This window comes from Ascidiella aspersa, chromosome 5 (genome assembly GCF_963924565.1).
Source record: "Ascidiella aspersa chromosome 5, kaAscAspe10.2, whole genome shotgun sequence".
In the NCBI taxonomy this organism is placed as follows: Eukaryota; Metazoa; Chordata; class Ascidiacea; order Phlebobranchia; family Ascidiidae; genus Ascidiella; species Ascidiella aspersa.
Window position 1 is genome coordinate 29,806,359 of NC_139451.1, and position 17,170 is coordinate 29,823,528.

Below are 17,170 nucleotides of genomic sequence, written 5' to 3' on the forward strand. Positions count from 1 at the left end.
TATTCCAACTATTTACACAACTTCAGACAACAATATGTTGTTTAAATTATATAAAAATATTCTGTTTAAAATTTGTCAAAATTTTAATTTTTCCAGTTCAAATTTTTTATTTTTGGGTGAAAAAATAACCGCCCTACTCATAACAAAACTACAAAGAGAAATTTGACTTTCAAAATGTCCGTATATTTGTTAGTGTTTCGTTTCTACACAGCTAATGAGTGCCTGACAATTCCTTTGTTTTGCTGAAAAAAAAAGCCCGCAGTTTTTGTCGTATAATGTCTGTGGATTTTTTTAACGTTTTGATATTTAATAATTAGTAAATACTACAATATGTTTTCATATTGCAGCCAATACTAGTCGTATAATTACCAAGCTGTCCTGTTAAGTTTTCCACACTTCAACATGACAACAGCAGATGTCTTGACAACATTTCAAGAACAATCTGATATGTTGGAACTGCTTAACCGGTAATTAAATTATTCATAATAGCTATTGTGACATCTGGAAAGAATACCCTATAATGACAAGATGTTTTGCATAACACAGTATTACTTTGTAATAACCAAAGACCATATTAAATCTTTGTTTTATATCTGTTTCACATTTAAATTAGTAAAACTATATTGTTTGCTAACAAATTTGACGCCATTAATTAATATGCATACTTTTTGCGAAAAAGTTTTTCAATAAATATCCTGTATATCTATTAAATCAGGGGTGGGCAACGTGCGACCCGCCTTTTTCCATTTTTTTGCTGCCCTTTACCTTCTTCCAGCTATTTTTCCCTAAATAATGCTTTTAGTGTGCACCATGTTGAGACTTTTGCTCTATCAGTTTCCTATTTGAAGTGCGATGTAACCCACAGGCTACACCGCTATACTAATGTAGTTGAACTCGAATGGGAAGCATCTGTTACAAAACAATCTTGATTCATAAAGTTTTACTTGTGTCACTGGTACGTCTGGTACGTTCAGGGTGTAACAGACTTTTGCCACGCATATTGACTGAGGTGTTTAATGACTGGTTTTGAATTAAGACTGTTAATTAAATTGTACTGAGCCGATCCGTACGAGAAAGGCTTCATTTAAATTGTAGAAAAAGTTTTTCCGAATCCACAAGTAGACAGCACCGACAAAACTGCCGAAGCTGCAGCCTAGTAGCTCATTACTTTTTCTAGTAAAAATTGAAAATATTAATTAGTGTTTATTTGATGTGCGGCCCTCCGATAAGCATTAAACTGGCCCTTGTGTTAAAACGGTTTCCTACCCCTGCATTAATTGCTTGCGATGTGATGGTATATTTAAGTGTACCTTGACTGAGTTCTTTAGGCTGAATCCCCACCGGTTAGACAAAAACGCTTTAAAGCAGACTGATCGCGACTAATGAGATGGAACGCTATTTCTTTTGTTGTCGCGTCTCCACCGACCAGACTTGACGCAAATCTTACGCACAGCAGACAGACACGACTAAACGCGTTTTTAGCGAGATAGCGCGTGCACTACTTTTTTACCGTGTCTGAAGATGCTTTTTGATAGAAACCATTAGTTTTTTACGGGTTTTTGTAGGTTTCATATTAGGAATGTTATTTTAAAAGGTTAAGCCGGTTATTTTTTTTAATTCCAATAAAACTATATTCCTGGAAAGGTCGAAAAGCCTTTTAATTCGTATCTTTCTTTTCCATGTATGATTTTACCAGCTTGACTAGTTCAAAAAACAATTTTGAAGACACCCTTGCATACTTTTGAAACTTATCTTTATGTTTTAATAAAGTGTGAAAAAGTACATGGAAAGAAAACTCTATACCTTTTTTTAACAAACAAAGTATACCCACTACTTGTGTTGTCGCATAAACTGCTGGTTACGTTTCCAAATACACATTTCTTCCAAAATTTACACGTTATTTGCCTCCGCAATGATCACAACTGAATTATATAGCCTAGCTTTGACCAGTTCAAGTTTCGCGCGCTTTGTCGGTGGGGATTGGTTTTTTTAGCTGTGAAAATATGAAATTTACCAACCCTGCCATTACACTGTAATTAGAAGAACATGTGCCACTGACGGTTTCATATTTTAAGAAAGCACCATAATTGTTTAAAGAAACGGGCAGGCAATTGTATACCCACTTGCTATTTAGGCATATAGAAAGCGCAGTAGCCACCTTATACTTTTAGATGCATTATGACAACCACTTTGTCTTTCTTGTTTGAAATAAATGCAGGTTTAGGGTTGAAATATGTTGACATTTTTTTTTTATAATCCAGTATTCCACTTTGAGCATAAATGTTCAGTATTAGTTGTTGTCAACAAAACGTTTCTATGCAGCATAACTTATTACTGTAACGGTTGTAGGAGTAATCTCTAAATCACTTAAGTCGCCCCTGGTGTATATTCTAAACTTCAAAGAGTCCATCACTTGAAAAAAACTTCGGAAAACATAAGTTTTTATCTATTTGCCCCAATTTAAGTCATATGCAAAACTAAACAGGACGACCTATTCTACAAAAAGCTGTGCCGGTCATCAAACCGTTTATATTTAGGAATTTTCAATTTCTCGGCTATCTTGGCTATCATACTGGCCTCGCTATAAAAGTGAAAAAATGCAGAACCATTTGTTTAGTAGGTGTCCTGAATAAGCATTTCTATTTTTAGTGATCGCAAGTTTGAAAAGCAATTTTGTGATGCAACGCTCAAGGCAGAAACCAAATGTTTTGATGTTCACAGAGTTGTGCTTGGTCTTACGTCAGTATTCTTTAGAAATCTCTTTAGAACCGAGGTAAGTTAATATAGAAATATGAAAAAGGCATTTTGGTGAACTATGTAATGCATTGTATCGTTATGTGCACTTTTAAGATAAATAGATTGACTAATTTAATTCTTGTGTGTTAACATAATTATTTAGTGTGCTTTGTGGAATGTCCTGTTTATTCCTGACCTACCTGCTAGTGTTTTGCAGTGTTTTGTTTTTTAAATAAATATGTGTTTTTAATTTCATAAACTGAATGATGAACTAACACACATAATATAATTTCACATAATGTGATCTCATGTTACTGTTTAGTTGAAAGAAAAAAATGCTGCTGTGATTGAAATTAAAATGACAGATGAACAACTGGAGAGACTTTTAAATTGCATTTACACTAATGATGCACAGATTACAAATGAGAATGCATTGGAATTGCATGAAGATGCTGACTACACACAAACCGGATGTATTTATATTAATTAATATTATCGATTTTAATTTATAATTTTCTTTGCCTAATATAAAGTTAATAAATTCACAGAATAGTTTAAATTGGAGTAATGTGCGGTATACGATTTTAACTGTATAAATATTAACAACAGTCTCTGAATTAGGTTTTATACGATTATTGTTTGACATGGCCTGGTTTGGTTATTTAATTAAAAACTTTGAACACCATATTGTTTTTTATAGTTCTTAAATTGAAATGTGCCAAGTACATCTTGCAAATGGTGGATGTTGATAATTGCTTGGAAATAATGGCTTATGCTCAACGCTACAACCTCACAGAAATTGAGGAAAGAGCAAAAGAAGTGATACTTGACAACTTTAAAGCTGTTGTACAACAAGATGATTTTAAACAACTGGATTTTTACTCTATGTCTGCGATAATCAATCATGAACATGCTAAAGTAAGTGAAGTGTCACACATTGTTTGCTAAATTTTGTAGTACAAATAGGATTTTATTCAATATAATTTTTAAAATCAAAACACAATAACATCTTAAAACAACAATTTATCTAAATACTCAGTAATATCCACGATGGAATTGAATATTAGTTGGAAAAAGCCACAAACCTTTTTAGAATAAGTCCTAAAATTATGGGAATAAAGTCTAAATGGACAAAATAACCCTTTAACCGGTAGCAAGAAGACATGGAAAATTTTGGGACATCGGTCTGTGGTATCAGCCGTTGGTGTCCATGTTTGTATGCCCTAGTTTCAATTGCGCCTCATCGCTCCGCTGTTATGGCACCGGATTGTTTGACCCTGTTCAGTGTTAGTATTGAGTAATGGGTGGGGTAGACATTATAAATTAGGTTTCATTAAAGTTTATGTGTAGTTTGTGGTAAAGTAAGGGGTGTGGTTCCAGGTTAGGTAAAAAATTGTACATTAACCTTATTTTGGTCATTTAGGCCTCATTTTGACAACTTTAGGACTAATTCCGATTTAGGAATTATTAAAACTATTAGGTATTAGTCCTATTTTGGTCTTTTTCCTAACTCAACTTTGTTTTATTCAGGCGTTCTTGTTGTTTTTGCCCTTATGGCTGGAGTCCTTTTTAATAACGAAATATCTAAAAAGCCTTCAGTGAGGTTCAAACTCACGACCTCCGGTCATACCTTGACCGTCGCTCTATCAACTGAGCTACACAGGCTCAGGGGAAGCGAGTCGAGGAAACAACCATAAGGCAATGCTTGCTACAATCTGTTAGTACAAGCCATATCATTATTCAATGAAAGATGCACATGCACATATGTGTTACCAACTATAATCTAGCGGCTGGATTCTAGCCCTTTCTGAAAATTATAAACAAAGAGATGATATAAATAGAAGCTTAATAAAAAAATAGAACTATAATATAAAATATCTTCATATTTAGATCACTTTAGCGAGTGTTACACTTGGAATTACAAACCTGAAGTAAATCAGACCAAAAGTTTAGTTAAAGTAGTTTTAGATGTTAGCTGACCTTATTTTCTCCATTTTTACTTACAACAAATTACAGTTTCCTTATTGAGTTTCAAAATAGTAATTAGGCGATGAATGGAAGCCTAAATCAAACTTCGGTTAGTTGTGCATAATTATGGAATACATCTGAACATTTTTGCCTATTTAAATATAAGAGGTTCGCAAGAACGAAAAGTTTTGGGAACCACTGCCCTAAATATATTACAAATTGTCTGTCAACAACTATAGAATTTATTGTTTTATTGCTGTAGTGTATACTTTGTCTTTTTGTTATTTGATGTAGGGACAAGAAGAATCTATTTTCACTGGAATTATTCATTGGGTTTACTTCAATCTTCCCAGTCGTGGGGAACATTTTGTGAACCTCTTCTCTCAACTTGACCTTTCAAGACTTTCTGGTGAATTCTTGCAGACCAGTGTTATTGACGAGGTTGGTTAAGTTGTTTAAAATGACTTAAATTCACTAGCTTTACATTACAAAAAATCTGGTTTATTGAACTTTTTAAATGCGATCTTCCAGTCTATGTGCTTAGCAAATGCAGTTAATGAGAAATGCCAGAAACCTTTTATTAATCTAATACTTTGCTTTTTTATGTGTCATCTGTTGTGTTGTTTTAATCTAAGTAACAACTATTAAAATGAAAAAACCCTGGTTGAGATTTTCTCCATTTTGAATGTGTCCCATCATGTTCCACATTATCCTGCTTTAATTTACTAATTTATTAATGGGTTTCAGTTCTAATTTGAATTCTATCCCTAGTCTGTCTCTCGCATTAAAAACAAAATAAAATGAATTTGTGAATGTAACATTATAACTATGTTTTAGACACTTGTTCGTCAGAATTTTGCTTGCTGTCATGCTGTGATGGATGTGATGAAAAATTTTCTTACAAAATCCCAACCCAAATCTCAAGGTCACTATTAATTTATCATCACTATAAATGACTTTTATTATGAATCTGATGGCAAAAATTAGTGTCCTATATAGCGTGGCTACATGCAGCTTATACCACCAGCATTGACACATATATACTTTTGGCAAAGGTTTTCCAATCTGATTCATTTATTTTCTATGTTAAAGTTGATATAAAGAAGATGTAAACTTACGAACTTTCATTTAATTGTGAAACAGAAGATTGGTACAATCTTATCAGTAATATTTTTGAAATGTAGTTGTCAAACAAATATGCTGTATACTTTTGATATGTAATGTGTTAGGCACCATAACTCAAAAGCTGTTAGCCTTAGTAACAATAAACTCGTTAGGCTGTCCAATGTCCGTTTTTAAATGTATAGAAGAAATATATCTAAATTTATGTTAATATTTGTTTTTAGAATTATGTTACTCCCAAGCAGAAGAATCGACGAAGATTCTGATAGTTGGAGGTTCCAATTCAAAGAAGCAATGTGTTCTAATTGATGTAGTAACTAAGCAAAAAGAAGCATTGCCGGTAAATAATGGTATATAATTGCTGTGTATTTATAAACATGTATCTTAGTATCAATACATAGTTTAAAAAAAAGTTAAATGAAAATTTATACTGTGAACTTAAATGCAGATTACATTATTTAGGCCAGGGTGGTCCAAACCCAGGCCCGCGGGTCACAAAATAATGACCCTTTAACAGAAACCCAGGCCCGACATCATTGTTCGTGGTCCGCGAAGCACTGTTGAATTATTACAATGCGTCCTTTGAGGGTTTATTCAAAGAAAGCTAAGCATACTGCAATTGTTAGGTTATGATCACATTTTTCCGGTTATACCTTAAATAAAACAGTTCCTATCGCTCCCTAATTTCGGATACAGAGGCTGGCAAGAACGCCGAATTTTGGTAAGTGTTAGACCGGTTTAAGAAAAGTCGCAGAACGTCGTAAATGGAACTTTTTGAAATGCTGTTCTGCGAACTTATACGATATATTTGCGTTTTGAAGTAAATGTACGATAAAATATATCGCGCTGCCAGAACAAATTGTTTTACAGGTTTTTACTGTGACGTTCGGGCGTCTTCCAAGATGCAATTTCAGCCAAATTGGTCTGGTTAAAACCTTTTTGCGTGAAACGATAACGTCTTTTTTATTTAGCAATTGCGGTATGCAAGATATCCTTAAAATTTTAGTAAGATACGCACACGGTTTCCGCGAACATTCTATGCTTATAAAATGCAGTCTTCTAAATTAAAAGTTTTGTCATATACGCAAATTTTTCGTGCTTCGCGCACCATTTTCCCCAGTCTCATAACATTGACGACAGAAGCAAGTTTTTCGAGCTTATGTTTTTCGATGTTGCCTTGTGACGTCATCTTTAGACATGCATGCAGCCTACTTTATGTGGCCCGCGATGCAGTCAACCTTGAATAATGAACGTTTGAAGGTCGACGACGTAAACGGCCTCTGCTATAATCAATCTCAAACGAACGCATTATTATGACAACAACAACAAAAACTAGTCCGCCTGTTTTCTATTTTACTTTTTCCATGTGACCAGTTATGTAATTTCAGTACTCAACTTTTGATAGCCGTTAATAGTTTGTTATCCAACTATTTAAGCGCGTTTAATGTGGTATTCGGGTTATTATTCGGTGGTAAACTTGAAATTTAGCCAATGAAATTTGATATACGTGATTTTTCCTGATTGTGTGTTAGTTTTCATTTACGGTCTAATTGTGGCGTTTCACCCGACATATGTTTGTTTATTTTCAGCAACCGATCGTGCCAGTTTATTGCGCGGTGGCGGTGAAGTTTAAGAACAAGGTTTTCGTCTTTGGAGGATTTGGTGAAAACAGTAAAAGTTGCCAAATGTTTGACCTCTTCGATCAAACTTGGACAACTTTGGCCAATATGCCAGCAGGTCGACATAATGCTGCTTGTGCTGTATTACATGGTGAGAAAGAACTATGACGTATTTAAAACAGGGTGGTCCACGGTTGCAAGAATAAAGGACCGCAAAACTTTTTGAGGTAGCCTTGCGGGCCTCAGTCCGAAACCCCAAAGTAATCAATAAACTGCAAATTCTTACTTTAATTATATTAAATAATGCAAGTTAAGCGTTTTTATCAGCCCCAAATAGGAGATCGTGTTTTTTGTTTGAATAAGTTACCTTCCAGTTGTTTTAAAATGCTTCCCGAGAAGTACCTGATGTAATTTCCGTTAATTTTCCGTTTTCCTCATGTTTGGTGTTGTAATGTCGGTTCATATTAAACTCTTTCGGACTTTACCATTGGTGCCGGCAAATAAATAAGTTTTCCTCGAGTTAGAATTGAACACTCGTTTTTTCTCTGTCACCTTTCTTTTGAGATTCATTTTTTGAAGAATTGTTGTACTTGGCTAATTTTATAACTTTTAGCCTAAGTCAAACAACACCCTATCCTGTCTGAGTTTAAATATAGGCTGTCGCCCGCGGTATGTTAACTGTGTTCAAACCCACACGACCTCTAATGAAAACTAACTTTATACCATTGTTACGTCATAAATACCAAAAACAGCTGTTTACTGCATATCATGATGTAACCTTTGGTAACGAATTGTAGCCTACTTCTAGAAAACGTGGCGCTCGTTCGGCAACTGAATGAATGAATGCAACTGTAAAAAATTTATGTAAACTGAAATTATTATGCTGCCCGCGTGCCAGAGTTTGGACCACCCGGATTTAAAAGGATAAACATGTCTGAAGTATTTTGCAAATTTGCACAATGTTTTCCAACTGTTTTACTATTTCGTCGATCACTTCGCTGATTTACGAAAAAAATCGAAAAAAAATCGCTTAACGAAAAAATGAATAACAGCTAGGTATTTCATTGACACACTTTTGTAGTTCAAACGAACAAAGTACGACAATCAAGATTGCAAATTAAATTATTTGTGCCAAGTAAAAAATGTTCTGGTAATAAAATAGGAAAACACTTTTCCTAGTTAGCGCATGGACAAGCATAAATGACTGTCAGTCACCGAGTTAAGCTGTTTCGCAAAATTCCAAACCCAAATACCCGGCACAGTGCATTACTCGGCCGGGTCGAGTACTTATCTTAGAAGCGTATTTTCGTACCTAACATTCCTTGTGATTTTCTGCAAATTATTTTTCCTTAAAATATGTCAGTTTTATAGCGTAACCATATGTTATATTAAAGGCTGGGGAGACTACTAATAAAGTGGCAATTTTTTGTTCTCTCCTATAGATATAGTTGATATCCTATGAATAAACACTATTCTATAAAGTTCGCCAATTTTGTGACAAATGTATTGTTTTTTTTCTCATTTTCGTTTATTCAAATTATGTGTTCCAAAATGTCATTGTTTTAATCGTAATATGACGAAATATAATGTATTAACAAATAACCGAGTACAATATTTGGACAATATACATAACAATTTACCCATAAGTTTGGCTTTTCGTTGTTGGTTTTATTTATCTGTTCAAAGCTTCCGTTTTAAAATATAAATATTTTTGCTTTGAACCCAGGTTTGGTCTACGTCACCGGTGGTCTTGATAGCAACAACAACAACAGGCAACGATCAACTTGTATGATCTACGACCCCGACAACAATTCCTGGAGCAAGGGGCTAAACTTGATGCAACCTAAATATAACCACGCAATTGTCGAATTCGAAGGTAAGGATGAAAGTTGACTTTACCTTCGCTATCAGCTGTTTGCGGGTGTTTCTAAATTTCTATGATAAAAGCACTGTAACGTAAACATAAAAATATGTCTTTGTTGCCGTAACGTATAGGAGCTGAATTATGTTTTCGCAAACTCTGGTTAAAACAGATTAATACTCTCGATGTTATGGTTATTATAAGGTTAGAATATCTGGTGAGTAACTTTGCTCAAACAGTTTAATGGCTTACGAGCAATTTTAAGGCAACTGCGCTTCGTATGACGTCACTAATTAACGCAATGTTTTTTTCACTAATTAACGCAATGTTTTTTTTTATCGAATAAATTTAAGTCAAAAAATCATTTTTTTTAATTTATTGTTCAATTTTTATATTCAAAGTCATTTTAACCGCATTGAATCTTCATTAGAGCAATATACGGTATAAAAAACGTGTGAATATTGTTATTTAAATCAATGTATTTCTAACAGGATAAAATTTTGTCAAAATAAATTATTTTTAGGTCAAATTTTTTTTATAAACTTGTGTGTTGAGTTTTATATGTTTTTGCTAGGTTCACTTTTTGTTATTGGCGGATGGAATGGTTCAACACGCCTTAACTCATGCGAGAAGTTCTTGGATAATCAATGGTCAGCAATTCAACCCATGAATGAAGCTAGAGGAGGTGTTTCAGTTGCTGTGTTTCAAGGAAACATTTACGCAACTTGTGGCTTCCATGGTAATTGTATTGTTTACCTTCTTGAATAAACATTCGATGGGCTTGTAATATATTCTAATCTAAGGCAACCAACCATCTCAAAATTAACTGTTTTTACTGAGTTGTTTCGTAACTTATCAGGAAATATTGTAAAACAGATCAGAAGAAAGTTTTTGTTTAAATAAAAGTTGTTTGTTTAAATTAAAGTTTACCCGAAATTGAGACGTCGGCACAACGTTATCTTAAACAAAACTAAAATATATTATTAGGATGTTTTAAAACGAATGTTGCGAAAATAACTCTAAACTTTCCAAAATTCTGTTAATAAACCACAATGAAAATTATCCCAAAATGAATATGGAAGGGTCCTGGAGCTTTTAACATTGTGAGCCCACTTGCAAAATAACGACACAAAATGTGTTTACGAAGTTATGCGTGGGTCACTGGGTAATGGCGGCTGTTTACCCCCTCTCGGTAATCCTGAACGTTTCCTAATTAACAAACCGCACAAGAGAGGTAATGAGGAACTTAATATTGCGCAACAAGTGCCCAGCTAACAACTGTTCAGTGTATAAAGTAGATATCACGTCACATTAGGTCAACTTGTACTTTGAACTGGGGATGTCCGATACTTGACATTATATTCCGATAGCGCTAGCCGATATTTTCATTTATTAGAATTTTAAACTTCATTTTATTTGATTTAGCGTTTAAAAGTTTAGTTACTTTATGTTGTCTCATTTAATTAGTTTTGTTGTTTGCATTTCAAGGTAGAAACGGCTACGTTGAATAAAAAAATCATGGCTGAAATTCCTGTAATACTTTGGTATCGGGTCGGAACCGATACGATTGTAGTATCGGACGAGTGCCGATACTATCGTTTGCATCGGCTATTGACTCCCATCCTAAATTATTGGACATCCTTGCTCTCTACACTTTCAATACATATTTCGTTTGCCAGCTCATTCCAATATATTTAACGCGAAAAATGTAACGGTAACCCAAGAAATCAAAATGTAAAATTTAACGTAAGGTAGGTGATCATTACTCGTCAAAAAAGTCACAATTTTGGAAAATATTACACGTTAAGTCAAAAGTTGTCAATTATTTCAAAATCGTTTAAAAAGCACCAACATTGTTTACAAAACTAACAAATATACAATGAAAATCTTAGCTTAGGTATTGGGTATATAAACTAATAGGTAACTGGACGAAGACAACGCATTTTTTCTAAATATTTTAATTGTATATGTACTCAAATTCACATTATCTTGTACGTGACAGTTAGTTGTGTTTTCTTAGTGAGCCCCCTTTCTTTTGCACCCCTTGCTCGCCCAACACTCCTCCTTGGGGCGCGACCCAAGTTCAACAACAACAAAAACGGTTTAGACCAATGATGTCTAACTATAGTTGCGAAAATCAACGATACCCGTTTCAGTTGGGTTTCATTTTTAAATTAATTGTTCTTTTACATAAAGAAGGTTTTGTTCAAACTTTACCACTTGTTTTTATTCCCAGCTTTAACCACAGTAGAAAAATACGACCCCAAAAGCCACTCGTGGACTCAAGTTCGACCCACCAACGTTGGACGGTCCCGCCATGCAACTTGTGTGTTGCAAGGAAAGCTCTATGTTATTTGCGGGTGAGGATTCCGAAGAAAAAACAATATTCTTCCTATTTTAAAAGATAAATATTAACTTGAACTTATATAATAGTTTGTTGTGAGCTGAGGGGATTTATTTTGCATTTTCATCATTTTAAATATTTATTGCCAAACTGAAATCAAGCTTTAAAATTTGAGAAGTTACGTGGCTGATCGCTCGAAGTGCATATTAAGTTAAAATTAAAACAAACAAACAAGTAAAAATACAACAATTTATTAGTTAACACTATTATTAAACACAAAGGTAAGTTGTAGTATCATTTAAAATTGAAATGCTTTAGTATTTGGTCGCAATCTCGATGTGGCATGCATTTTTGCTTCGTGTTTATTGTTTTTTCTACATATTTAACCGATTGTTTCTGATTTATGCTTACCATTATTTTACCATATTTCCTATAACAAAACTTTTTGTTTTGTTTTAAAAATTGTTTATATCGTTGCGGTACATCTTGTTACAGATTTTACAATAAAACAGTGGAAGTTTACGACCCGCAAGAAAACAAGTGGACCGTTTGTTTCCACACTGATGATTTTGCCTCCTCTAGTTGCATTGTTGCAGTTTGAATTGCACAGACATTTGCTAATTCCACAAAGTTTTTTAGCGTCCACTGTCCAGTACCAATTTGCTTCACAGAACCAAGTGGTGCTACTTGTCAACTGTTTTTTTTTTACTTAACCTGTACAATTTTATAGGACTTAATGTGGCACACCTTTATTCAGTTATTTTTGTTTTTTATTGTTTAAATAAGTAGTTATTTATGCTAAATTTTACAATTATGCTTGTTTTTTGTTTTAACTCCGATTGTTATTTGTATGATGCGAGTTGCGAGCCCCACCCAGTGGTGGGTTGTGTGTTCTTAACATTTTTCGTTAATAATTGTTTTACAAAAATACGATCTTCTGTAAAAAACGTTTTTCAAATCAGTTTAGATTCCTCCTTCACTTTATTTCTACTTGTTACACGGGGTTTGCGGTGCAGGACGCTCGATAAACGCTGCTTTTCCATGTCGGCTCCTCGGTCCCTGGACTCGTGTATAGGCCCGGGGACGCCGGAGAGGGGGGGGGGGGCGCGGGGGGGCAAGCGCCCCTCCTGCCCTTTGCTAAGGGGGGGCAAAAGTGCCCTTTTCATGAAAATGATATAGTGCTTTCACAACGTTAAATATTATTAGCTACGGAAAAGTGCAAAAAAAAATCGTAAAATTACATGGTTGACATTTGTTAAAACATTTTTGGTACAATTTTAAGCCAATCTAGAGGGCGTGGCCGCAAAAATTTTTTTCGGGGGAGTGCCCCCGGACCCCACAATATTTCGGCTCGCTACGCTCGCCTGCGCTATATGTTGCCCTTACCAAAAAAGTCGCCCCCTTGCCCTGTAATCGCACCGGCGTCCCCGCATAGGCCTACCCACTCAACCAACGTTATACTGGCACCAATTGAACAATTGTAACTAGTGAGGTATTCTCTCCAATTTATGCCATTCCAACTATTGTTTTTACGATTTTTTATTAAAGCGGTCTATTGGTCTTGTTCTCTCTGTTTTTTATTAATTTTTATTGTGAAACATTTGTGCATGATTTTTTTCATAATTAAACTTTCACGTTATGTTGAAATTCTAAGTTGGAAAGTGCTGGAATCAACTTTTATGGCGTTTTTATTTAATTTTCATGCCTGACAAATGAAAAAGACCCCGGCAGCTTCAAAAACGGGGTTTGGGGGCAAAACTGGTGAAATGACTACATTTATATCCGAAAACGTCAAAAAGGTCATATGTAAAATACTTTGTCCATATAGTAACCCCGTGGATGGTTTCTTTGCTTGTTAAACTGGATAATTCTAACCTCTGAAACCAGAAGTTTCAAAAAACACGTCTAACTCGCACGCTGACTATTTTTAAAATGGGGTGGTATTGTTGTTCGCTTACTTGTATGATATTTATTTAAACATTTGTTTACAATAATTTATACTTGTGCAACAAACCACATTTTATGTTGAATCCAATCGAAAATAGAGCTGTAGAATGTTAGGGCTACCATATTTTCGGCACCCAAAAAGAGGACATTTTTTTCCGGCAAGCAAAAGAAAGTAGAAGTGTTACGTTTGAGAAAAACGTGCCATTTTCACAAGAAGTGCATTCAGCTTCGATATTATGACGTCTTTTATTATTGACGTCTTTTTACAGAGATTCCCTCTTCGGCATTATAATTTATAGCTTTTTTGTTTATGGTTGTCTAAATTTAAAGAATAATAAAGAAAAATGAAAGCATCTGCTGAGAACCACCTGTATGGTATAGACCAGTGGTTCTTAACCTTTTTTCAGTCGCGAACCCCTTTCCTATGCCTGGCATTCCCCCGTATGAAAACCAATCCGGCATTTTCAATTAAATATCACTGATAGTGTAGTTTGCGGTCGGTCGCGCGAAGCGCGAAAAAATTGAGTCTAATAATTGGTTTAATTGGCGCTAAACTGTAAATTTAGAAGGCTGTTCGCATTGGGCACACAACAAACTGCTCGTGCTCAACACATTGATTTTTATCGAGCTGATATGGACAAACGTGTTGTGAGGGCGTGTAGTCCACAGTTGTAAGGCTGTGATGTCGAGGGCACATCAAAATGTAAAGCGCAAAAATTAAACATTGCGTATAACACACAATACAACGACAATATTGCAAAAACATTATATATTCGCGCCAAAAAAGTTTGATTCCCCCTGTTGCTAGCCTGTTATCATATATAAAATATGGATAAAAAATAGTTCGAACGGTGGATTTTTTATCGTTTACCTATAAGCTAGCAAAATTGTAATTAAATATGGCGTTACACCTTCGATTATATGAAAACATGCAATGGCACTCAAAGAGACTTTGTGCTAAAAAAATGTTAACAAAGAAGAAAGTGCAAGATTCGCGAGGAGCGCGAAACTTTTTTGCAGTTTTAATGTTAAAGTCAGAGTTTGTACAGCGCTGTAGGAGAGGTGTACAACACAAACGACACCATTAGAATCATTGCCAAAAATGTAAATATTAACTTAAAGCTCGCGCCCCACTAATAATTGCTGGCGCCCCCGGGTTAAGAACCGCTGCTATAGACTAACTAGACAAGCTTCTATAAGAAATAAAAACATAGCCTACCATACAGTAACAATGATAATAGGCTAGCTAGGCCTACAAAACTCACACCTTTGCTTTATTAATGGGCCTGTAGCGCTTGCGCTCCATATTGTTACCGGCTTGAAACCCCGGCCAACCAAATGAAGCAGGCTGGCCGGTTGTGACGTCGTCACACCAGCCTCTGTGAATTCATCAAATTGACAGTTTGTTGCCTGATCGTGTTTTCGTCGATTGTCCGAGTTTCCTCTTTTTCGATGCGTCGCCGAACCGCATTGTCACGATATTTAATTACCGCCAGCTGGAATGCTGTATAAAAGGGATTTCATTTTATACCAAAAATAGCAGTCTTGCATACTGTTCATTGTGGAGTCCAGATCGCGTATGTTATACGGAGGTAATTTATTGTATGTATCGTAAGTATCTGTGTAAGTACTGATGGTCGTTTGTTTATTTGCAATAAACATTATTTCATTGTGCTTAAAACCCACAAATTGGTGACCCCGACGTGATATTGAACACGCATTAATTCCTTCTGATTAACTAATATTCTAAAATAATTAATATTAACTTATTGTGTTGATTTAAATCTATTTTGTAACCTACGCTTTTGTACCTATTTTTAGTCTTATTTACCGTGTGCTATTCTTAAAATCGTTATGTCGAAGAATAACTTTTTCGTTTTGTTTTCAAAGGTTTCAAGCAAATTTAAAGCTTGCAACGCCAAAACTTCAACGCGTATAGCTGCCATGCTATGTAATATAAGGGAAGGTAATGTTTTTCCGAAACCAAAGGGAAATAATTCGAAATTTTCCATCTCTAAGCTACGGCGTCCGCAAATAGGCTCCTTTTCTAAACCTGTTTTTCCTTTCTCTAAAGACAGTTTAACAGAAAATGATGTTCTAATGCCATCGGTTCAAGTTGTTCCACCGATTGCACTGCCATTCTCGTCTACTGATTCAGTTTTGCAACCTGCAGCTGCTTCTTCAGCTGAGCCGCAGATGAACAACGACTTACCAAATTCAACTTTCGAAGCCGCTCCATCGTCGTTTTGCACCACGGCAAAACCTTTAAATGTTCCGGTAAAATCTTTTCAGGCTGTTGCAGTTACGTCCAACATCGAACTTTCAAATGCAGAAGCGATGCCTTGTCAACAAAGCGAGTTTACTGCATCTACGACGTTCCAAACATCTATAACGACATGCTATTTAAAGCCAGACTCTATTCGAAAGGTACTTTTATCCTATCTATTTCAACTTTCTCTTTACCTAATCTTATCAGACAGGATTTCTCGCCGACCATTTGATGTTGCTGACTTTTGCGATGCTTGGAAACGTCCGCCCGACTTAACTGCTTGCGAGAAAACCGTTCGTATTTGTTGCGAAGGAAGCAGCACTTTCCTACGACGTTTACACCTGATGATAACCTAGTAAGCTTTCATTACTTTACTTTACCTTATCTATCTACGGCCTCTTACTATTCTAACCTTGACTATCCTATACTATGGTTTCCCCTTATTTCTCAGCCTCTTGCTAGTTTTATGATAGACGCTTAGTTTACATTTTTTGGGTAATTTTAGTGCATATGGCTTAAGGTTGTCGTTAACGCAGGGATGGGCCTTGCATAATCAAATTGAATTTCACTAATACGCTCACGTAGGATGGCAGCTATAGTTTATTCGTAATTTTTGTGCGCGCTATGCATTGTCAGTTATTGATACATGCCTTGTTTACCTTTTTACGCACCACGCCTGTTTTTCTCTCTAAGCCGCCGCCATTGTAAGTATGTTGTTGCGTAATTATAAGCTCGTTTTAATGTTGCTATATCAGTCGAACAATGCAGATTTTAAACCGCTTTTGAGCTAAAACTAAATTTACGGCATTGCTGTTCAGTCATTTGCAAAATAACGTCTCTTTTTGTTAAGTTAAAGGTGAAACCTTACGTAAGAGAATATTCTTCTCTCGTAAACTATCTCTAAGCCTATAAACAGATATATTTATCTCTCACACTTTCAGAAGTTGTGCCTTCTAAAGTGCCATTCCGTTTGCAGCTAACCTGCAGTCTGGTCCTATATGGTTTACGGTGTTTGATCAGAGATATCACACCTAAAATAACCTGACCGTTTTGTTTGTATTCCGGGCATAGTTCCCGATGTTTTCAAGGCCACGTGATGCCTTTTTACCTTACTGACGGCTGAGGTACCGTCGCATGTCCATTTGAGTTACAGGCTTGCATAGTGTAACTTTTTAGTTTAACCTTTACGCCAAGGTTAAAATGTTTGGCATTTAGGGATTACTTTTAAAATGGACAAGTTGTTAATTTTGTTTTCGAGTTTCAGAGATTAGTACCGTTTAACTTTCTTTATTTCGGTATTCTAG

The 17,170-nt window shown here is 35.3% G+C and overlaps 1 protein-coding gene across 1 annotated transcript; it reads left to right on the forward strand.

Annotated features, from left to right (window-relative positions):
- Positions 1-348: 348 nt before the first annotated feature.
- Positions 349-12,271, forward strand: LOC146146283 (kelch-like protein 12). Its single transcript, XM_083390347.1, has 12 exons — positions 349-467; positions 2,650-2,773; positions 3,059-3,209; positions 3,437-3,654; positions 4,999-5,145; positions 5,542-5,629; positions 6,051-6,166; positions 7,416-7,596; positions 9,172-9,321; positions 9,881-10,045; positions 11,543-11,666; positions 12,146-12,271. The coding sequence occupies exons 1-12, from the start codon at positions 403-405 to the stop codon at positions 12,249-12,251; spliced, it is 1,635 nt and encodes a 544-aa protein (XP_083246473.1). The 5' UTR covers positions 349-402; the 3' UTR covers positions 12,252-12,271.
- The last annotated feature ends 4,899 nt before the right edge of the window (positions 12,272-17,170 follow it).